The 24,707-nt window shown below is 39.1% G+C and overlaps 2 protein-coding genes across 5 annotated transcripts; one reads left to right on the top strand and one right to left on the bottom strand.

Moving 5' to 3' along the window:
• Positions 1 to 1,208: 1,208 nt before the first annotated feature.
• On the bottom strand, positions 1,209 to 10,454 carry ZNF770 (zinc finger protein 770). Of its 4 annotated transcripts, none has more exons than XM_020994487.2 (2): positions 10,365 to 10,454; positions 1,209 to 3,780 (listed from the first exon to the last, which is right to left on the bottom strand). In XM_020994487.2, exon 2 carries the CDS (start codon positions 3,705 to 3,707, stop codon positions 1,653 to 1,655), a length of 2,055 nt encoding a protein of 684 aa, XP_020850146.1. In that variant the 5' UTR covers positions 3,708 to 3,780; positions 10,365 to 10,454; the 3' UTR covers positions 1,209 to 1,652. The 4 variants fall into 4 exon arrangements, with proteins under 4 accessions (XP_020850146.1, XP_020850362.1, XP_020850212.1 ...); XM_020994703.2 differs by lacking the exon at positions 10,365 to 10,454 and adding an exon at positions 9,959 to 10,208; XM_020994553.2 differs by lacking the exon at positions 10,365 to 10,454 and adding an exon at positions 9,954 to 10,208.
• On the top strand, positions 10,057 to 16,230 carry LOC110209708 (uncharacterized). The gene is made up of 2 exons (XM_020988366.2): positions 10,057 to 10,681; positions 11,064 to 16,230. The coding sequence occupies exons 1-2, from the start codon at positions 10,057 to 10,059 to the stop codon at positions 11,105 to 11,107; spliced, it is 669 nt and encodes a 222-aa protein (XP_020844025.1). The 3' UTR covers positions 11,108 to 16,230.
• The last annotated feature ends 8,477 nt before the right edge of the window (positions 16,231 to 24,707 follow it).

Consider the following 24,707-nt stretch of genomic DNA (forward strand, 5'->3'; position numbering starts at 1 on the left):
ATTCTGCAAGAGGATGGAGGACAAAATATGGAGGGTAAAATAACAAACGTTAGATGCAGCTGTTGATAACTGCTGGCACCACTACATGAAAAGCAGAGTAGACAGTTTTATGAAAAGGAACTCAGGTATGAGGGAAACAGGGCTAAGTGACAGGTCATTAATCTACAACTAAGTACTGTTGGTAGACCTATCTAGTAGTTACCACAGAGAAAGTGGGTTGATGAGTTTCATTCTGTTTCTAAAATGAAAATCTGGTCATCACAGTCAGAAAGATTAAGGAAGCTGTAGAATATTCATGGCCTGGCAACTGAACAGGGCAGGGGTAAAGCCTACAGACTTTACCACTTTCCAAATGCATTTTAAAAGCATAACCTTTGCCTAGATTAGGAATTCTTAACTTGGGGTCTAAGAACTTGCTTTCTTAATATTTTGGCAATTGTATTTCAATAAAATTGGTTTCTTTTATAATCCTATGTATTTTGTTTTATGCATTTAAAATTATTATTCTGAGAAAGGGGTCTATAGGTTTCATGAGACTGACAATGGGGTCCATGATATAAGAAAAGTTAAGAAGCCATGGCCTTAGATAAAAGCAGGTGATGGAAAAAGTCTGCCTATTATCTCCTGAGAAGAAATGCAGTATTATTATAGTCAATTCAATTCAATAAACATTTCATGTTCCCTCTTTGTGAAGAAACCTAGGGTTCAAAGACGTTAAATGAGCAACCAGAACGTTGCCATAAGAATTTTTCATTCATTTTTACTTCCATTAATTCTCATTTTTTTAAAATGCAACTAGAGGATTCTGCCATGAAAACTGAGTAGTAAATGGACAACAATAGTCAAAAGATTTGATTTTCAGCCCAGGCCCACTCTACCACTACACACATACCTGTGTGACCATGGGCAAAATCACTTGATTTCTCAGCATCAATTTCCTTATCTAAAAATAGGAGGTAATGCCTGCACAACGTACCTCAACAGAGTGTTGTGAGAATCAAATGCATGCTCTATCTAAAGCACTTTGTAACCATAAAGCACTATATAAAATGTCAGTTATACTTTCAGGTCATATGGAATACAAAGGGAACACAGTGAAGACTGTTTATTACTTCCATGTGGGAACCACCTTCTGCCTCTTGCATTTTTGTGTACATATAAAGAGATGGCACACTGTAAGGAATAACCCCACTAAAATGAATATCATATTGTGATTTTCAATAATACTTTTAATATAACCACCACATGTATTTGCAACATTAAAATAAAACACTGGACACTCAAGTATCATTTTTCAAATGGGTGGATACTCATAAACAATATATTTACTATTTTCTCATCCTATGACCTTACCATGCATGACAAGCAATTGCATACTAATTCACTCAATTTCAGTTCCATTCAATTCAACAAACACTTGAGGCCTAGTATATGCAAGGCACTATGCTAGGTGCTGAAAGGCATGCATACAAAGATGAATAAGACATAGTCCCTGCCTTTCAGCTAATGCAGACCCACTGATAATCACACATTCCAAATGCAAAAGACTTTAAAAACAAAATCTCTAGGGATACTGCCAGCGGTCTGCCTAGCACCAATTGTGATGGCGATTCTATCAGTCACATAACCAAATTTAAGACAACCATATTTTCCTAGGGTCGCTCTTTGAAATGAGTAAGCTGGTGTCTCTTCCAGTGGGGTGCCTGTCTAAAGGTTTTGCCACACACTGAACATTCAAATGGCTTCTGTCCTGCATGTATTAAATAGTGTCTTTCGAGTTTGGATGGAGACCTGAAACTTTTAAAACAAACACTACACTGGTAAAGCAGACCTTCATTCTTCTCAGCACTTCCTGAATAGCCATGGTAACGGCTATAACGCCTCTGCTCTGTCTCCAACAGTTTCTTAGACAGATATGGCTGCATATTTCTACCATGGGTGACAAGAATGAAATCTCCTGATTCTGTGCTAACTTTGAATTCTGATACTTCACTTGAGTCAGTCACCTTATATTCTTGAGCATCAGAAGCCTCAGAATAAACCCCCAACTGAGAACTGTCTCCTTGATGAGTGAAAAGTTTGTTTAAATTTTCAAATTCTACCTGGTAAATAGGTCTTTTAAAAGGGATCTTTTCAATGTGAGTGAGCTTATGCCTCTTTAAGTGAGCTGACTGTCTAAATGATTTCCCACAAACATTACAGCCAAAAGGTCTCTGTCCAGTGTGAATTAGATAGTGTCTTTGAAGTTTGGATATTGAAGGAAAAACCTTCTCACATTTGTCACATGGACACATTTTATGTCGTGTATGCAGATCGTCAGCGGGAGCTGAAAGCGCATGTTGAAGCGCTTCAGGATCAAAGAGCTCCTCACCAGATGGACTATAAATTGTAATGTCATCATTCACTGAATCATCTACATTTAAAATACCTTCACTATTAATAGTACCTTTCAAATTGATTTCTGCACTAGGGCTCTGTAGTTGCTTTTGCCAGGAAAATGGCAAATGTCTTTTCTTTTTACTACTACTAACTTTCTTATAAGACCCAAATTTGCCATGAGGACTCTTAAAGGTTTTAGGTGAGGCATTCTGATCAGAGCTTTGCTCTCCAAGAACATCACGATTTTTCAAGAACCTAGTTTTAAACTTCTTTTTGTCAGATCGAAAGGCATCTAACTGCTTATCCGCACCTCGCCTAAGCTTAGAAAGAACTTTACCTTTAACATTAGTTTTGTAGTTGTGGTTTCTTTTGATGCTGTTTGTATTTTTAGCATCTCCTGCACGCAAACATTTGTGAACACCAAGAATCTGTTCTGATTCAAAACACTGCTCACATTCTGGACACTGAAAAGGGACAATATAAATAGAGTCAACATCAACTGGAGTATCCTCCTCAGGTTCCTGTGTGTCACCATTTTCAAAACCATCCTGCTTTAAATTTAATTTAATTGGTGCTGAGCGTGGCTCTGGACTCTTTTTCTTGAATGAAATAGTCTGAAAATTCTTTTTTCTGGTATGAATTTGTTTATGCTTTAGAAGTTTGCTTTGAATCTTAAATCCCTTTTGACAAAAGCAACACTGAAAAGGTCTCTCTTCTGTATGTGTTAGCTGATGGATTTTCAAATGAGTTGACTGTCTAAATGACTTACTGCAAAGAGAACATTTAAAAGGTTTCTGGCCAGTATGAATAAGTAAGTGCCTTTCCAGCTTTGAGCGAGATGGAAACATCTTGCTGCAGGTATCACATGCATGGATTTTCTTTCTTCTCCTTGCAGTGCCATACACATGATCCGATTTGGAGGATGGGTGTAATACCCACCTCTCTTCTGCTGAAAAAGAACGGTACACCCCATAAGTTGGCTTCTCTTGCTTGGATTCCACCAATCTTTTGACCTGCTTCACATCATTCTGATAGGTTTCACTGTGGAGCTGCTGATGTTTCAAGAAGGTTATTAGATTTTTAAAGTGTCGCTGACAAATACTGCATTTAAATGGCAGCTTGTGAGTTAGCTGGTGTCTTTCCAAATGAACTAGTTGCCTAAAAGTTTTATGACACACATGGCACTCAAATGGCTTTTGACCAGTGTGAATAAGATAATGTCTGGCTAATTTTGATGGTGTTTCAAAGTGCTTGAAGCAAATATTACAAATATATGGCCTCTTCCTAGGTAACTTGTTAGACACCACACACTGCTGAACCTTTACCATTTTAAAACTTCAGTCACAAAATTCTTCAGTGAATTCCACTGAAATCCATTGCTTTCTTAAACTCCATAGGTTTCTAAAAGTTAAAAGAAAAAAGAGTATTATTTCAAGGACTTTTTGATCATATAAAAAAGATGAATGAGACCACAGGTTAAAAATACTATGCAGAAAGAAAAACCTGGGCTTTTTCTGCATTTAAAAATAAAATACCAATTCTAAATAACAGAATCATAGATCTATCCTTCAAAATAATATTACTGACTTCGGACATCCTAAGAAATAAACCTTTAAAAAGGAAAACAGTTTATAACTCTACAAAATTCCTTAGGTAGGTAACATTTCTCTAGAAAAGATTAGCCACAGCCATGGTACTGAATAACGAGGTAACTAAATTGGATTTGTTTCTCTCCATTACATCAATATAATTTCTAATTTAAGTTTTAAAAAATTTTAACTTAAGTAGCATTTTTGGAGACAGGAAAGAATAACGTTACCACTATAAAAACACGCTTGCACAAAATATGTTGCACACATTAGGCATGATCTGCCTGGCAAGAAAGGGATACACATCACTCTCCTGAGACAAATTCTCTGATGCACTATTAGCACATTCTTTTCAACTGTCAACTACTTCTGTTTATGGGAGAACGCCATAGGCAATAAGAGGTACCATGGAAAATTCAGAGTACTAAGTCAGACTTCTGATTCTGGCTCTGCTACTTAGTAGCCAAGTGACCTTGCATAAATCATTTCAACTTCTAGGCCTTAGTTTCCTCTTCTGTGAAATGGGGAAAATAGCACCTGCTACATCTTAAACAACATGGGAAAGTTATTTGAAAACTGCAAAATGATACATAAATGCAAGTTATCTTTTTTCTTTTGTTTTTATTTTTGGTGAGGCAACTGGGGCTAAGTGACTTGCCCAGGGTCACACAGCAAGTAAGTGTCAAGTGTCTGAGGCCGCATTTGAACTCAGGTCCTCCTGACTCCAAGGCCAGAGCTCTATCCACTGGGCCACCTAACTGACCCATGTTATCATTATAAACAGTAGACTCTGTGACAGCAGGGATCATGTGTTCTTAACCCCCTATACAGAATCTTGAACATAATGGGCACTCAACAAATAATTACTGAATGAATAACTTATCAGGGTAGCTAACTAGTAATTAAACTGACTGGTTAGAGTTGTAATTCCTTTTATTATTCCATAGTGGGAGTGACTAAAAGGGAATGTGGAAAAGCAAAAGGTGGCTAATTAGCTCCAGAATGGCCTAGAGTTGCCTATATAGTAACGTCAATAAATAATAAACAGGTGGCATGGTGAGTAAAGCACTGGACTTGAAGTCAGGTAGACTTTAGCTCTAACTCTACCTCATACACTAACTAGCAGTGTAACCCAGAGGGAATCACCAAATATATCTAGGTCTGTCTCCTCATCCATAAAAAAATGGGGTTAATAATAGTACCTATCTCAGGGTTGCTGTGAGGATCAAATGAGACACTATAAGTAAAGCATTTAGTAAACCTTACAGCATTATGTAAATGTTAACTATTGTTATTATTACTTTGGGTGGTGTCTTCAGAGTCGATATGGTTGCTGAAAGGTTAACAATCTTACAAGAGCCTTACAAAATTGATATGCCAAGCCCAACCCCCTTAGCATTCTGCTAACATTCTGACGTACTGTACTCTAGTAGTTTTTCCTGTGACTCCACAATCGATTTTACTCTGCCACAACAACTGCAAAAAAATGTTTTTTCTCACCATTCTACCTATGTTCACCTCTGCCTTAGAGGAAGGAATCAGAGACAGAAGTTGCTGCTGCTCTGGCCCCACTTTTCGATTACTGAAAGAATAGAAGGAGGTCTAACCAAGGCACAGCTAGGTGACCCAGTGGATAGAATGCTGGGCTAAGAGTTGGGAAGATTCATCTTCTTGAGTGCAAATCTGGTCTCAGACACTTACTAGCTGTGTGACCCTGCGCATGTCAATTAACCCTGTTTGCCTCAGTTTCTCAATCTGTAAAATGAGCTGGAGAAGGAAATGGCAAACCACTCCAGTATCTTTGCCAAGAAAACCCCAAATGGGTTCATGAAGAGTTTGACATGACTGAAAACTTACTGAACAACTGAAGGTCAGAAATACAGTTCTATTTTGTTATGAGCCATCTGAAACATGAGCCTTTGTCTTTTCCAAGTTCATGCCTTAAACCCAGAATTACTTAATAAAAATTCCCTGCCCATCATACCTAGGATTTTGTTATCCAGCCTTTTCTTGAAGAACTCTAGAAATAGGGAAACCACCACCTCCATTTGTGTGTAGCTCTGTTTGTAGTTCCTTATATCAAGTCTAAATTTTCTTCTCTGAAACTTCCACTTGATCCTCCTAATTCTGCCCTGTGGATTCAAGCAGAACAAATCTAATCCCTCTTCTATGTGACAACCCTTCAAATATTTGAAAACAGCTATAATGTTCACTCTAAGTGTTCTTTTCTCCAGGCAAAACATCTTCTGCCTTCAAGCCAGTTCCTTCTGATGATACTTATATAAAATGAAGTCAAGGTCCTTCAGCATACTGGTTGTCCTCCTCTCGACTGTCTCTAGCTTGTCAATGTCTTTCCTGAAATGTGAACTGAACAAGAACACAACACTATAGACAGTCTGACCAGGGCAGAGGACAAGCAGACCATCACCTCTGAAAGACCAGATACTACACCTAAGATTACATTTGCCTCCTTGGCTTCCATATCACACTGCTGAATCACACAACCTCTAGATCTCTTTAAGACAAACTGCTATACAACCCCCAACTTGTCCTTGTAATACTGATTTTTTTGAACTCCAAAGCACAGGAATTTATATTTATTCCTATTAAATTTAATACACTTTGACTGGGTCTACTATTTTAGCCTGTCAAGATCTTTTTGAACCATGAATGTCATCTAATGTGTTAGCTACTCTCTCTTCCCACTCCAGTTTTGGGTCATCTGCAAATATGATGAGAATGCCATCTATGTCTTTAACCAAGACAACAACAAAAATGTTAAACAGGACAGGACCAAGCACAGATTCCTGGGGCACCTCACTGAAGACATACTTCCAAGCTGACATCAAATCACTAATACTACTATCTTTTGGTTCTAGCCATTCAACACAAAATGACTCATATCCATTGGTTCTTCTCAGCAACCTGCATTAGAAATAATATAAGAGCTTTTGTAATTCAACAACAGAAAAAGCTACCATATACTAGCTGCTGTATATTTATATAATTTCCCAAGAAATTCTGATCTAAGTGAGGAAGAAAAATAAATTTGGCAGCTTTATTCAAAATTACCAAGTAGCCTATTAAGCTGAAATGACTAGGATCCTATTGAGGGCCAAAGCATGTCACAGCTAACCTGCATTCTTCCTGATGACCTATCCTACTTTACCAACTGAAACAAAATGCTTAAGAGCAGAAAGTAAAAAACACTTCAGTAACTAGAGGAGTAGCAACATAATACATCACATGAATCCTTTAATATTAAAGCAATTAACTACCTGTTATTTTTGATATATCTAGAAACTATAGGTTTTCTCCTTAAGTTTAAAATATAATATAAACACTTCCAAAATCCCCATTGTGAACATCAGAGTATGGGATGTAAGTGATCAATAGAGCCAAAACTAGGGTATAAGCAAGGCAAATAGTTGCCCAGGGTCTGGGTGTGAGGTGCATTGCAACATATATTGGGATGTCAAAAGGAACAACAAAGAACACTTTTAACTTAAACGTATCTGGGGAAAAATGATAAATACACATATTTCTAGAAGCATAAAATTATATTCTCCATGTTAGAAGGGTATTTGTTTTGTAACAAATTGCACGTGTTATAGTCAAGGCCCCAATTTTCCAATGAGCAGAGATAGTTTATAGATCTTGCCTGTACAAATACCATGATCTGGCTCTGGTGATCAAAATTGAAAAAACAAAACAAAACAAAAAAACAGAACAAAAAAAAACACAACATGAATCCCATGATTTGCCAAGTTGCTTAACTTCAATGTCCTTTCTGTTAAATATTTTTGCAACAGTCTGTGCCTGAGTTGCACAATCAGCACCTAGAAGTTGGAAATCTATAACATTCATACCAAAGATGACATACACTCTGGTTTTCCATGGTGCAACAATGGTACCTGGCCCTATACATCTGTGAACTCTCATTAGTTGAAGCCCAGAAGGTTTGCACACTGAATGTCTTAGGGTCTGAGACTGAAAAAGGGGCCTCAGGAGCCATCTAGTCTATCAACTCTTTGTAAGTCCCACTTTTCAAAGGTGAGCTGGTAAACCACTGAAAGTCCCACCCCTCACCCTCTTCATTTCAAGAGTCAATTCTAATCCTTACCTATCATCTGAGCTCCAAGCCCTCACTCCACAATTCAAAACAAAAACTACTGTTTTATCAGCCCTAAGAAAGGAGGGATTATGTCTTAATTAGACTTTGTTTCTCTTTCAATGCAAGTTATTACTCTGCAAACAGGTGCTTTAAAAAAAAGCACTCTGAATGGATGAGGACTCAGGATAAACTCTCTTTCTATTTCCAGTGAGAATCAGGACACAATCTCAGTTGATATACTACAGTCCCGAAGAATGCTAAAGGGGTTGGGCTTGGCATATCAATTTTGTAAGGTTGTTCACCTTTCAGTTGAAAATTTCCTTCTTCTCTATTTACTGGAAAATGTTGCAAAAGATGATCCTGAAGATCATCAATAGGTGATCAGCTTTCCTGGAGAGAATAGTTCCTAAAAGAAGAAATTTAGCAGTTCTTTCTATTCTAAATGGAAAACAAGAAATACCATATTGAGTCAGGTCAAATCCAACCAGGAAATTACACAGAAAATTTCACATTTATGGGATAGCATAATTGTCCTCTATGTCCTAACAATTTAAGGATGCACCTACCATGGCAAAAATTTATAGAGTTTTGGACATGGAAACAATTAGTCTGGCCCCCTCATTTCACATAAGGAGAAATCAAGCCCCCAGAGAAGTCAGTCGTTGGCATAGCCAGAACCGAAAAACTAGGTCTCCTTCTCCCAATCAGAACAGTTTTTCACATCAAGTGACCCGAACCACTTTGATTCTTCTTTGTTAAGTTATTCTTGGATTTTAACACCCACAAATTTATTTAAACACTTCTTGAATCTACCGAAGAACACCAAAGCAATCTTTTGATAATATGGTAACTTCTTAAACTCCTTGATTTACATGGGTTCCTATAGCACTGGTTTTGGCAGTCAAAAGCCCTTAGTTCACAATAACTGGGACCATCTACTAAATCAGGTCAGTCACTTAACCTAGTCTAGATTTCTCCATCTGTAAAACAGGGGGAAGAGAATAAGTACTTATTAAGTGCCTACAACGTGCTGGATTAACAAAGGTTAAATGACTTGCCCAACCTCAAGAGCTAGTAAGTACATGGCTGGGTTTGAACTCAGGTCTTCTAGATTCCAGGCCAGACTCTCTCTTCACCACCCAGCTTCTTCTAGGGGATGATGATTCTTGCATTTAAAACACTACATAAGCATGGAGAAGGACTTGAAATCAAATTTAAAAAAAGAAACAAATAATTTAGACTCAAGTAATTTTTGGACACCTAGAGCAATTTCTAGTGGCATTTTCCTTACCTAGGGGCACACAGGTAACACAGTGGAAAGAGCGCTGGTCTGAAAAACCAGAGTTCAAATCTAGCCTCAAGCACTTTACCATCTATGTGACTCTGAGCAAGTCACCTAACCCTTGTCTGCCTCAGTTTCTTCACCTGTAAAATGTGAAGAATAACAATACCTCCCGGCTATCTTCCCCTCCTACACTCTGGGCTACAGGGAAAATAAAAATGAGAATTTGAAAAATGCTTTTCAAACCTTAAAGCACTTTAAAAATGCTAGCTCTTATTAATATTATTAACATCTCAACTCCATCCACACCATTACCCCCTTTCATCCTTGGCCTCCCCACAAAACAGTTTAGAAATGTTACCTGGTTGTCTGGTGCATTTCCCTTTCTAAGTAAGTAACTACTTCATCCTCCTACACCTACCTACCTTTAAATTGAAGACCAAATGAGATGTTTGTAAAGTGCTTCCCAAAACTTAAAGAGCTTTAGAGATGCTAGTTATTATTAATATTATTATCCTCTCAACTCCGCCCACACCATCATTCCCTTTTCATCCTTGGCCTTTCCACACAAACAGTTAAAAAATGTTACCTAACTGGTGGTCTGGCGCATTTCCCTCCGATCCCTATAGAGGCTGGAGAAAGAATTCAAGCTGTCAAGCTGGGGAAGGGGCCCGAGACACCGCCCCCGCCCCATGCGGATGGAGACAGACAGTCACGCATGGAGACAGTCACGCACACACATACAGTCACGCACACACACACTCACGCACACACACTCACGCACGCGCTCGGGGCAGGGATGGGGACAGGGAGGGGGCGGGCGCAGACAGTTCAGTAACAGCGACGGGGGAGGGGAGGAAAGGAAGGAGGAGGCCTGCCTCACCCCCCCATCCCCGCCCCCGCCCGGGGCGGGTCCCTCACAGCGGCGAGACAGGCAAGGGCCTCCCCACGCGTGCCGAGCTTGCCCCGCCCCACCGACTCTGCCCCCCAGCTCACGCACCTGGAGTCGGGACAGCGAGGATCTGAGGAAGAGGAGAGCGACAAGCCCCAGAGGAGCAGCGGCGGCAGCAGAAGCAGAGGCGGCGGCGGCGGCGGCAAAGAGGCTCAGTGCGCAGCCGCAACTCCGCGGGAGAGCAACCCGGACGAGGTTCCGGGCAGAAACTAGCTCTGGCGTCTCAGTACGGCTTCCATCGGGGTTCCGAGATCACTGGCGGTGCCTAGTAAAGGTCATTGGCCCTAGCCTCCGCCCCACACCCCCGACCAACACGCCGATGGGACAGGCAGCTGTCCCCATTCTTATTCTGCACGCTGTAAAAGGTAGGGAGGGGTGCGGAATCTGATTCCCTCAATCTCCTACCTCCGGCCCACGCCAGGGAAAACCAGCTAGCCGGAAGTAGGCCGCCTCAGTCCCTCTGGACCGGAAAGCACTGTGTAGTTGTCCCAGAAAAAACCTGTTGCTATTAATACTCAGTTCCGGAGCTTGGAAGCTCCTCTGTTAACGCCGCAGTTTGAATAATGGCCAGCTTTTATATAGGGTTTTAAAGTTTGAAAAGCGCTTTAGATCATTTGGATACCTCTGAGGCGATATCGATGTGATAAATAAAACACTGATAGATTGTGATGTGATAACATCAGTAGAACCTTTTTCATCCCCAGCTCCCCCCAAACTTAAATACGATTTTCTCTTTTCTCTTCTCAGTGGTATGGAAAGAGAAAGAGGCATCATCCCCATTTTACAGGTAAAGCTTTGGACTGAGGAACGGAGACAAGTGACCCACCCAAGTTTCCAGAGCAAGGGCTGGGCATGTAGGCCCCTGGATTCTAGAACTTTCTCTTAATTTGTCTTCTCTCATCTTGTGGCCTAGACACAAATTAATCTATTTAAAATTAGGTCATTCAGCCAGCCAGTCAATAAGCATTTACTATGTGCCAAGCACTGTGCTAAGCCCTGGGGATACAAAGAAAGACAAAAGACAGCCCCTGTCCTCAAGAAGCTTTTAGTCTAATGGAGGAGATAACATGCAAACAAATATGTACAGAAAAGCTGAATACATGATACATAGGAAGTAATCAACCAGGGGAGAACACTACCATTAAGAGAGACTGGGAAAGGCTTCTTGCAGAAAGTTGATTTTTAGCTGGCACTTGAAGGAAGCCAGGAGGTGGAGATGAGGAGGAAGAACATTCCAGGCACTGGGAACAGGCAGTGAAAATGCCTGAAGTTGGAGTGTCTTTAGAGGAACATCCCTGAGGTCAGGGTCAGTGGATGGAAAAGTATTGTGGAAGGAAGGTGTAAGAAACCTGGAAAGGTTGGGGGGAGGGGGCAGGGTATGAAGGCCTTTGAATGCTAAACAGATCCTTGAGGTAATTGGCAGCCACTATCATTTATTGAGTCCGGGTGGTGGTGGTGACATAGCTGAACCTATGTTTTAGAAAGATGAGTGGAAGAATGGATTGGAGAAACTTGTGGCATGAAAACCCATCAAAAAGCTATTCTAGTAGTCTAAGTGTGAAGTGATTAGGGCCTTCCAGGATGGTTAGCAGTATCATAGGAGAGAAGGGGGCAGATGGATGAAATGTTATGAAGGTAAAATCAGCAGGCCTTGACAACAGTTTGGAAGTGTGGGAAGAGAGGGAGTGAGGTGTTCAGCATGACACCTAGGTGACTGTCAGCTTGGGTGACTGGGAGGATAGTAGTGTCTTTGACAGTAGCAGACAAGTTAGGAAGAGGGCAGGGTTTGGGATAATGAGGTTAGTTTGAACACATGGTAAGTTTAAGATGTTTATGGGACATCCAGTTTGAGATGTCCCATAGTCAGAGATGCAAGTCTGGAGGTTAGGAGAGAGGTTATAGAAACACACCGAAGTAGGCCAGCTTTGAAAATGGCATTGAAAATATACTTTTTAAGAAGCAAGCCGTAGATAAAAGAGTTTCATGGTATCACAGAATACTCTTCAGTTCCACTTGTATATGGAAATATTCTTTTTTTTAAATGTTCATTAAGTTTAGAAGAAAAAAGGAATGAAATGTGCTTTGGAACCAAAAATGTTACAAAATGGTTATTGCCCAAACTTCTTTGAACTGGGCAAAAAAATAAAGAACTAGATCAATGAAACAGAATGAATTCTCCAGACATCCAACCAAATACATAAAAAAGATTTGTGTTTGACAACTTTTTAGTAAATATGATTTGGGGGAAATTATTTAATGAATGTACTTGGGAAACTGACTTCCAATTTGGCAGAAAAGGAATTTGGAATTATGTCTTATGCCATATACACCAGTGAGTTCCAGCTGAATGAAAAGATTAAACTGGAACAAAAGAACTCTAGAAAAAAGATGGAAGAAAATAGGACTATTTCTCTGAGTGATGGAAAGAAGACTTTTTGTTCAACAAATAGAAAGAATTCTTGAAGCTTGAGAATAAAATAGGTATGCTTGACTTAAAATTTAAAAAAAGTCTGTGGAGCAGAAAATATAATTAAAAGAAAAATAACAGATTGGGGAAAATATTTGTGACAGGCATGAGAGATAAAAATCTGGCATCTAAAAAAATGGAACTGTTAAAAAAAAAAGTGATAACTCTAGTCCATGATAGATAAATGGTCAAAAACTATGAACAGTCTATTTTCAAAAGAGGAAATTGTTAATTCTCACTTAAAAAAATGCTTAATCTCAATAATCAAAGAGGTACAAATTAAAATAACTTGGAGGAGTCTCTTCACGCCCATCAAAATGGAGAGACTAAAATAATGAAACTCTACTGCCATGGTTGTAGAAAAACAAGTACGTTTGTTTATTGCTGGTAAATTTCGAATGTGTAGAATCTTCCTGGGGACCAACTAGGTGATGTTCAGCAGATTATAAAAATGATCATACCCTTTGACCAAATAATTCCATTGTTAAGAGTATATCCTTTGAGTATTAAAAAGAAAAAGCTATTTAAACTGGAAGCAGTTTCAAAGTCCAACAATGGGGGAATAATTTATGTAAAGATGAGCTCAAAGATTTTCAGTCTTTCTGGGCTGTACCTACATATGAGAAGTCAAGAATATGGAGTCTACTAGGGCCTCCTATGTTTAACTTTATCATTACCTCATTCACTCATCTGTGAGCGGAAAATAGAATTGGAATTGGAAAACTGGGGAATCCTGAACCTTTAAGCTCTTTGGTAGATATTAAGTTAATAACTCTTGCATCGATAGTAACCAGGTATAACTTTGGCTTCAGAGATTAAAATAAAGATGTAAAGGGAATCCTCACCATAAACTGGGGCAAGAGACCCAAGAGGCTAAACGGTGAAGTGGAGTCCAAAGAAAAAAGCTGAGGCACGTGGATCTGGAGGTAATGGTTAGCCAGATTAGATGGCTATACCAAGAGGCACATAGAACTGTAGGGAGGCTTGCAATGAAAGCTGTTGCACACAATCCATCCTTTATGGGAAAGAACCCATACCAAGTGGGGAAAATCAGTGAACCAACTGCAAAGTAATAGAGTGTCAGACTTTGCCCAGCCCACACTCACTTAAATCCAATTCACTTGCATGTCATGGCATCACCTCCCTGATGTCATGGTCCTCTTCGAGAAAGAAGGACAAGCAACAGCAACAAATTTTGTAGACTGTGTATATCCATGGCAGGAGATGGTTGATATACTACTTGTCCTGAGCCACATTGAGTAGTAATGTAAGTTGGAAGGACAATAGATAGGTAGAGAGATAGATAAATAAATAGAAAGAAAAAAGGAAGATACCTGTATGAAGTAGGAGAGTTTTATTGAATGCCTATGGACTTGGGTATGAGCTCTTTCTATCTCTTTATTGTCTAAATCTTTCATGTCTTATTAGTTTGAGTGCTAGTAGGAGAAGTGTTCCTTTTCAGGAGAGCAAATTATTTAGATCATAAAGTTCTTTAGGTTTTCCTGAGTGCATGCAAGGAACAATTCAATTTATATATTTATACCAATCCCTATTTTGCATGTTACTATGGATAGGAATGACTGTGAACACTTAAAGGAATGCATGTATGTGGAGGCAGCCTTTTCTCACTCTCTTCTCCACAGGAAGCCAATAAGAAGTGGGGCTAACTGAAGACAATAAACATAATCTTTTCACTGTGCTGTGAATTTCCAGGTCAATTTCTGGTGGTTGTTTTTTTTTTTTTCTCATCAACAGCAACTGTGGGGAGGGGCAGAGGTATTCCATGGCTAGCCATTACCAAGGGTGGCTAACTACCAGGACCATGGGTACAAGTGTACCTAAGAACCAAACCCTTCCTGGTCTGGATGAAACTGTGTGCTCAGTTTCATTAATGACCCTTGGGGCAGGGGAAGGAAAGATGTATAGATGTGTTGCCCAGAGCCCAATCCTATTACTAAAGGAATAACATGCCTCCTGGCAGCAAAGGGCTTTCAGGGGAACTCTCAGCATTTCAAGGGATGTCAATAGCTGTTGCTATACTGTCACTGCCTGGGGTTTTAGCCAGATAGAAGAGAGACATGGAACAGCTAGCTGTCTAATGCACAGTGAACTTAGCTGTTGCCATGGAGACCAATGAAGGCAGCAGTAGCTCCTCTGCTGAAGCAACTCAAGAAAACATTGGAGGATCAGTTGTGACCTGGCATAAAAGTACACATGCACATACAGACCAACAGTGCAGTAATTGAGAGAAATCTCTTTGTCTCTCTCAGCTCCCTCTCTCTTGTCTGGTGCTGCACCATCATAGGCTGAGCTCTAGATTTTGCCCCTGCTTGGACTTTATTGTATCTTCTGGTTTTGATCAGACTTTTATTTCAGACACCACTTCTTGCCTCTGGCACTTTAAACTTCATGACTCATCTGTCTAATGGTTGATCTTAACTTGTTCCTGCTGCACAATTCTGACCTTTATCTGTATAAGGATTCTTAGTAGCAACACCTTTCTTACTTCCCTAGCCAGGGTCCTTCATGGACCCCAGCTAACTAAGAGAGTGTCTGTTGAGCCTACAATTTTCTCTAAAGTTGCTTTTATACAGGGAAAGCAGCTTGAGAACTTATATGCCCTCGTCCCCTTCTCTTTCCCTTCCCTCTCTCCCACATCCAATGAACTTCATTTATCTTTGAAGTATGGGACACGCTGACCATAACTCAGAAATCTTCCTAGAGAACCAAAAGATATATCATAGTGATAGCCCAAAGTCAGGGATCTTGAGATTGGTCATGCCTCTAGTGCTAATTTTATTAACATGTGTACATCTCCCAGAAGGTGCTGCACAGATCAGGATGGTCACTAGCTACTTCTCATCTTTACTATGGACAGAAGGAATTAATATCAGCTTGAAAACCATTTGAGATTAAAATGTAACCTGCCTGCAAAGGGGAGATCCTTGGTTCTTCTGGCTTCTCCAGAGAGGACTTGTGAGTTTCTGGGCTCTCTCTGCAGAGAGTGGTTCCTGGGGGGAGAGAAAGACGCTGAGAATCAGCTGACACATTGAGGATTTAATGCTTTGAGCATGTCCCTGGTCCTAGTTTGTCTCCTAAGAGACTTCTGGGAATTTCTCTTTGGGCAAAATCAGGGACTCTGCCCTTGTGGTTGAGTTGAAATAGCATGCTTTCAGAGGGAAAGCCCATTTAGTCTTTTTTTTTTTTGCTTTTTTTGTCTAGGCAATCAGGGTTAAATGACTTGCCCAGGGTCACACAGCTAGTAAGTGTCAAGTGTCTGAGGCTGGATTTGAACTTAAGTCCTCCTGACTCCAAGGCCAGAGCTCTATCCACTGCACCACCTAGCTGCCCTACCTGTATAGTCTTTAAACTGTCTGGTATATTCTAATCTGTATAACTTCTCTGATTTCTGTTTGTTCTTCATTTTAATAAAAGATTTATTTGCTATTTGTTTTGTGTGATGGTCTTTGTGTAACTGGCATTTTATGGGAAGGGAGTCTTGCGTTTGAGTATATAGCTTGGGGGCACTCCTTCCCCAGTAAAGGAATAGTGATCAGGAGTACATTTTGAACTTAAAAATCATTCCCCTTATGGTATGTAAATGTAATGGAATACTGCTGTTCTATAAGAAATGATGAGCAGGCAGACTTCAGAAAAACCTGGACTTATATGAACTGATGCTGAGTGAAGTGAGCAGAACCAGGACAACATTGTGCACAGTAACAGCCACGTTGTGCGATGATTGACTTTGATAGACTTAGCTCTTCTCAGCAATGCAAGCATCTAAGACAGCTCCAAAAGACTCATGATGGAAAATGCTGTCCACATCCAGAGAAAGAACTTTGGAGTCTGCAGATGGAAACATACTATTTACTCTCTTTTTCTTCTGTTGTTTTGTTTTGTTCTTTCTCATGGTTCCTCCCATTGGTTCTAATTCTTCTTTACGTCATGACTAATGTGAAAGTATGTTTAATATGAATGTATATGTAGAGCCTGTATCAGAGTGCCTGCCGTCTTGGGGAGGGAGAAAAATTTTAAACTCAAAATCTTATGGAAGTGAATGTTGAAAGCTAAAAATAAATAAATTTTAAAAAATCATTCTCCATAGATTAACAATATTTAAGGGGATGAATAAATATCATTCTACTCCAGTATTCCCTCATGGAGGAGAGCAGAGCAGCCAGCCTTATGGCTCCCAATCTGTTCTTCCCCTTCCAGCATGAGTCAAACTCCCTTGTAGAAAGTTGGGCGGAGGAAGCTCTGGACTCAGCTATCTATTCACTCCTCCCTTTGAGCCACTTCTAGATAGACCCTTATGGATACAACAAACCTGCATGGACAACACACACACATACACACACCACTTACACAGAGAATTTCTGGAAGGAGTGATAATTTACTTTAGAATGGGTTGCTCCTAAATGTAGAATGATTCTTATCTGTAGAGCTAGTTTTTGTATAGGTCTGGGGAATAGATACCTTCCCTATGTACCTTCCCACTCAGAGATTCTATGATATAATGATGTGGGATTTCTGTGGCTTTTTTTTTGTGCCAATTAACTATGTAGCCATATCATACCTATATAATGACCAATAGGACATTTAGTGCTGTCTTAGGACAGAAGTAAACTATACTGCCTCCTCTTTAAATGAATATACAAATGTTACATATTAGTGAAAAGTGGGATCCGTAGCTGGGTGTATATAATTTCTCCCCTCTGTTGGAAAGAAATGAATGGGTTATGAGGGGAGGGGGCATTGGCTTAATCAAATTTCAAACTAGGTTGGCCATATGGTCAATGTGAGCCTCTTATTTCTTGGTCTTGTCCCTTCCCTGTTCCCCAGAAGAGAAATAGGTATTCACAACATCAGAAAAGCAAAAAATACTATACAATGGATCTTGAATATAAAATACTGAGATGAGGTCAGAAATAATTAGTCACAAGTAGGTAGAAAGCAATGGGACAGTGAGTCTGCTTGGTGAATAGCTTTACAGATTGTAAGTCATTCATTTAAAAAATGCAAATACAGTGAAATCGATACCAAGAAGCACCTAATGAGTCATTATTTATCTTGTAGTATTTGGCATTGCCCTCCCATCTATTTCTAGGGAAGAGTCAATCTTATTTACTACTTGATAGTTTTGGAGGAAAAGGAGATAAACTCTCTAGCATGATGATAATTTCAAGTTAGGATGAACCTTTGGCTCAAGCCCCTTAATCTCGAAAATCCCTTAAGAGCCCCTACTTGGAAATTGGTTGCAGGCAATATCAATTACATCTATTTAAGTGGACAAATTTAATTACTACAGAACAGCAATTGATTTTTTAATTACAACTGATTGCTCTGTGGGTATCTTGGTGTGCAGATTGGTACATTTTGACTCTCTAATGTAATCAATTTATTAATTAGTCTAAAGATTGGCAGGAAAGGTAGAGAGATTTATTTTCTTTTTTTTCCCTCCCCTGGGTACATTAAAGGCTTTAAGCCATGGCAGCTCACAATATCCACAATGAAAGCACAACTAGATTGTGTATAGGTCCTTTGGCATTTTTTTTCTCAATATGTATTTTTTTTGGACAATTTCCTAGACTGAGGCAATACTGTATGTTTCCTAATTAATAAGGCAGTCCTTGCTATGTCACCTACTCCTGTGCATTAGGCATTAACCTTTTCATCTATTCAAGGCAATAGTGATAGCTGACAGCAAATCAGGCCTTGGTGATAATGACAATTGGAAAGAAACATGGACTGAAAACGTAGACACCAGGGTTCTTGTTCCCAGCTTCATCACTAATTGAGAGGCATAAATTCTGTCCTAGTTTCTTCATAAGTAAAATGGAGAAAGAGACCTTAGAAAGAATATAACCATATCATGTATGTATATATACAATATATCTCAATAACCAACTTCTCTATAAACATTTAATAAGTGTTTACTATGTGCCAGACACTGTGCTAAGGTACCAGAGGCACAAAGACATGAATGAAATAGTCCTTTTCCTTGAGAAGCTTACATTATATAAGGAGAATCAACAAGTAATCTATTAGTAGATTAAAAAAATATATACAAGATAATCTGGGGTGGAGGTGGAGGGATTATTAGCAGTTCGAGGTGGGGGTGGGGAATCAGAAAAGGCCTCATATAGTTAAGTTGAGCTTTGAGGGAAACTGGGGATTCTATGAGGCAGAGATGAGGTGGGAATACACAGGTTGCTTTTAAATAGCATATATGAAAGTTCTTAATATAAATATATACATGCCTAGCAGTGGTAGGGTTGGGGGACTGTGTTGTTCAGATGAGCATGAGAAGTCTCTTGTTCCCATCCTCATGGAGGGAGAAGGGGCTACTCCTTCCCAGCTACTCTCCACTCTCAACTCTAGCAAGACTTTTTCTTAACCACTCCCTCTGTTCCTTTCCTCTGAGGAAAGGTTTTCCTTTCCAACTGGTCACTGGAAACAATATAGTGGCCTACTTCCTAATGCCAGCCAGCTCATCACAGCCTCTCTCAGTAGAAATGCTAACTAATTTGCCTAGAATGATCTGGTTCTAAGTTTCTTTCTTGATTCTGGGAAATTATAAAAATGATTCAGAAATTATTTTTTGTTTGCTTCAAGCCTCCAGCCAGAAAATTCTTCCTCTGGCAAAATACTGAAGTTTTAAATCTTCATTTTTCTCCTCCCAGTTATTATTGTCTCTCTGCTGCATTTCAAAAATGAAACACACAAGTGGACAATGCTATGATTAACCACATTTCTCTTAAAAGTGACTTTAAAGACCAATTGAACAGGAAGGTAAATACACTTTAAAGGAACAGAAATAAGTTTTTGGAACAGGCAGATGCTCTCTTGGAAGAGACAGCAAAGAAGAGGGGAGAAGAGGAAGGAGGAGAAAATCACCACACTGAGTCTTAAAGAATCTGCTCTGATGTGATCTGTGACTCTGACATCTGGTGCTGCTGACCTCATTACTCTAGCCCCTTTGCCTCTTCCATGGCAATTCCTCTCCACACCTTTACTGTAACTCGTTGTGAATACCACCCTGCTTAGCACCCTCTCTTGCAAACTGCCTGTCCCCCATGTGGCATCTGCTCTTGAAACTCCTTAGGACAGAAAGGTCTAGGTTAGCCCATTAAGTCTAGTCACATCACTCCAAGGGTCAGGGTAAAGGAGAGGAACTCTAGGAATTCTCGTCACCTGCAGTGGGTTACCTGGATTAGTCACTTAATTGCATCGACTCTGCATTTCATTTCCCCCATATAGACAACCCATATACTCAAAAGGATAGTAATATTTTAATTTTAACTATTCCGAAAAGAAACAGGAAGTTTTCTGGCAAGTCACTTAACTTGCCTAAGCCTCAGTCACCACGTTTGTAAAATGAAAGGGTAGGATTAGAATAAGATACACTCACAGCCCATCCTGAGCCAGACTGAGATGTAATTGGGAAATGTTTAACAAAATAAATAAAAATGTAATACAGATAATGTTGATCTGTAGTTTCCTAAGTCAGTATGCAGATTGCAGCGATCTGTTTTCTGCTTGAATTTAGTACCACTAGATTAGATAAGGTCCCTTCAGCTCTAAATCTATCCTCCTGTTATTTTATATGATATTAAACACTTGGATTAACCCTTGTCCCCTTAAAAAATGTCCAGACGAAACATTTTAATATTTTGGATGAATAATACCAAGAACACAGTTATGTTTAACTGAACAATCTCAACCACATGTTACACATTATACAGACACATCCTCAACTTTGCTCATAGAATAGTCCTTGAATCATTCCCCATCACCCTTCACCACCATTCTTCAGTTTTTAGTTCTCTCTCCCTCTTGAAAAATGTTTTATTACTTTGCATCTACTTCATACTAAATTACACATATATCCCCCCAGCAGAACACAACATTCTTGAAGGAAGGGTATTTGTGTTCCCAGCATCTAGTACAGTGCCTGGCACTTAATGGTGTGGAAATGGATTGGATTGAATTGAATTCTGGACTGGGGCAAAAGGAATCCTTCTACAAAGTAAAAGGAAACTCTTGGGGGTGATAGGTATCTTCTCATTTCTGATTAGGCTTAAATCTAGGCACTGGAAAAAAGACAAGATAGCAGAACAACACAAACTCTGCAGCTGGCATCATACTGATTTTTACATCCTCTCTGTCTACCTTGGCATCGTGTTTAGGAACATTTTTTGAATGTTGCCATAACATTTCCTCAAAGGTCGTATTGTAGCTTAATATTATATTTGGCAGCCAATCTGAAAAGACTGTATCTAATCCCACATGCTCATTTTATTTGCATATCGTTGTTAACCACTTTCATATAGTACTTATCTAATGTGTCAGATTGTTACAATCTACTTAATGACTTAATGGATGAGATACATTGTTCTTAAATTCAATTAGACCCTTTGCACCTCTGGAGTTAAGGTCGTGACAGCATTTCCATTATATAAGTGCCTAGTTTTAGCAGTTTATAACTGAGCTATAAAAATTGGCTTCCGAATCAAATCTTAGCAACAAAGGTTACTGCCCAAGAGAGATATTTTTTTTAATGACATCTTTTGGAATATATGGTTTTATGTGCATCTGCTGGCTTTTTTTTTTCTTTTAGAAAGAAAATTTCATTAAGATTTTAATAGGGCAGAAGGGAAAACCTTTCCACTTGTCCCTTGCTTTTATAAGATTGGGCACTTTTCCTTTGATGAGTGATAGGAGCACCTTAGGTACTCAGTTCTGTTAAACAATGGAGTATATAAGGACAATTTAACAGATGGGGGTGGAGATTATCCTCAAAAAGAGGGGAAGCTAAGACATGATTAGTCTGTCTGCAGAAGGGTTTCAACAATAAAGCAGTTTACTTCTAATTGTCAATAAATTTTTTAAAAGACCTTTTAAGGGCTCATTTTCACTTTAAAATTTTAGTATTTCTCAGGAATGTGACCAGGATTCTTTAGGATCATAGACTTGCAGCTAGAAGGGACTTCAGAGGTCATCTGTTTCAATCTGCCATATTACAGATGAGGAAACTGAGGTGCTAAGAAGGGGAATGACTTGCCCAAGTGACTTGTGTGACTAGAGGTGACAAGTGACAGAGCAAAGATTTGAACTGACCCCATATTCAGTTCATGTACCACAAGAAGGAGCCTCCAAAAGCCCCATGTGAGCTTTGCAATGACTTTTCATTAGCACAATAATACCAGAAAGTGCAGTTTATAGGATACTTTTTGGTAGATAAATATTTTCAACAAACCCATGGAATATCTTTCATTTTCAAGATCATGGACAAATTTTCCCTTCCCAAAGTTAAAGCAGCTTGTTGAATGACTCCTTTTGATTCAATCACAAAACAATTAGTTCAATTTTTATTTATTTATATTTTTATTTATTCATTCATTTATTTTTTATTATTTTATTTATATTACATATTATATACAAACAATATATATCATTCATCATCACTTTATTTATTTATTTAAGGTTTATTTATTTATATATTTATAACCTCCATGTTTCTGCTGATGACAGTTCTGTGTAGTATCCTAAGGACCCTGTGCAGGCTCAGCTTCACTTGACTCTCTGGAAGCTATTCATAAGTGAGCTTTATGGACATGTGGACAGATGAAATGGTCGAACAACAATGATGGACCACTTTTCATAATGACGAAAATTACTGTCAGAATCAAGCAAATTTTTGCCTGATGGGAAAAAAGAAATCATTGCCCTGTTATATGAACACTGAACATGCCAGATAACAAAGCTTTAGTTCTAACCTATCTTTCCAGACTGATTTCACCTTACTTCTGTTAAAATAGAAATTCTGAGTTCTAAGTATGATTCATTTATTAGTAAGGCTAGCAATTACTAGTAAATGGGGTCAATGGCCTCTCTCTATGTATGACCAAGGACCTTGAGTGAAGGCTGACAGTGTCTTTTATAATATTAGCAAGATGACGGAGCAGTATCAGTGTGTTTTCTTCTGATTGGCTATTGATGACATAGTAAGAATTGAGATTACATCATTTGGACCTCTCCTTCGAAAAACCCCTTAACCACAACCAAGTGTGCTTTGAGTCACAAGACAAAGGTTTTCAGATGATGGGATTAGTCTGCAGGTGATGGGAATTGTTACAATAGTTTAAATTATGAGATTTGAGCTTTTAGGTTAATTAAGTTTCTCTGGAAAATGGGTGATGAGTAGGGTTGGCCTTCAGTCAAGTTCTTCTGGAACATGGATCATGATGAAGTTTACAAGGGGAAGTAATTTCAATTTTCTTGTTCACTTGTTTCAGTCACCTCTGACTCTTCATGACCCATTTGGGGTTTTCTTGGCAAAGATAGTGAAGTGGTTTGTCATCTCCTTCTCCAGCTCATTTTATAAATCAGGAAACAGAGGCAAACAGGGTTAAGTGACTTGTCCAAGGTCACACAGCTAGTAAGTGTCTGCGGCCAGATTTGAACTCAGGTTTTCCTGACTCTAGGCCTGACACTCTATTTACTGTGTCCTGAAGAATCCCAAAGGGAATGTTAAATCTAGCTTGATTAAATGTTAGTAAGATAGAAATAAAATCAGTTTTCATATTTACGTGTCCCCTTACATATTTTATATTCTAGTCCAACTAGGGTACTTGTTCTTCTCTATATGCAACATTCCATTTCTCGTCTCCACGTCTTTGTGCAGGCTGTCCTGTATGCCCAGAATGGACCCCATCTTCACCTGCATTTCTTGGAATCCCTGGCTGCCTTCAAGATCCAGTCTTTTCCCCCATCTATTCAAAGCTTTGGGCTGTTCCATTTGGAAAAGTTCTGACACTTTGTTATTTCTACCAATGGCATAATGCAGATCACACTCATCCAATTGCAATCTGTTGTTTTCACTGTGCTATGATTGAGATAAAATCCTGGAAATTTCTAGAGAAATCATTTGGCTGAGGCCTGGAATTTCTGGCAGTTAAATGTCTAAATCATTCAGTACACAGTTATCTTCTTTTCTTCTACTATCCTGTTCAATAAGCTCCAATGACTCCCTATTACCTCTATGATCAGATATTACTTCTTTTTTAAAATTTCATTTAAAGCCTTTCACAAACTGGCTTCAACATAACTTTTCAGGCTTATATAACACTCCCTTCATACACTTTACCCCCCCATTCAAACTAGCCTTGCCATTTCTTACACAAATTATTCCATATCCTGATTCCATCCATGCTTTGGACAGGCAGTTCTCATGCCCAAATGTGATCTCTTTCTGTCTTTCTCTGTCTCTCTCTATCTCTTTGTCTTCCCCACGCTAGACTGCTTCTCTCTTTCCCTCTTCTCTCCTTCTCCCTCTACTTTCCCTTTCTTCTCCATCTTAGAGTTCTAGCTTCCACCAAAGCTCAGCTGAAGTGCAGCCTCGTATATGAAGTTTCAGCTAAAGTCACTTCAACCTCCAGTGAGAAGGCTTTCCCAAAATATGTTTACTAGGAATGTATAAGTATAGCCTGTATCAGATTATGTGCTATCTTGGGGAGGGAGGTGGAGAGGGAAGGGGAGAAAAATTTAAAACTCAAAAGCTTATAGAAGTGATGGTTGGTAATTCAAAATAAATTAATAAAAAAAATTTTAAAATAAAGCTTTCCCAGTCCTCCTTAATATTAGTGCTTTCACTCTGAGATTACTTCCAGTTTATCTTGTGCATATCTTGTTTGTGCATAGTTGTTTGTATATTGTCTCCCCCATTACAGTGTGAGTTCCTTGAAGGCAGGGATTGCTTTTTGCTTCTCTTTGTATCCCCAGTGCTTTGCATCATCCCTGGAACATAGTAAGTACTTAATAAATGCTAGCTGACTGACCAGCTAATGCCTCCTCTGACAAAACATCTTATATTTATTTATACTTGTATGTATTCATGTATCACATATGAACTCCTTGAG

Source organism: Phascolarctos cinereus, unplaced genomic scaffold, assembly GCF_003287225.1.
Source record: "Phascolarctos cinereus isolate Bilbo 61053 unplaced genomic scaffold, phaCin_HiC Scaffold_3;HRSCAF=262, whole genome shotgun sequence".
In the NCBI taxonomy this organism is placed as follows: Eukaryota; Metazoa; Chordata; class Mammalia; order Diprotodontia; family Phascolarctidae; genus Phascolarctos; species Phascolarctos cinereus.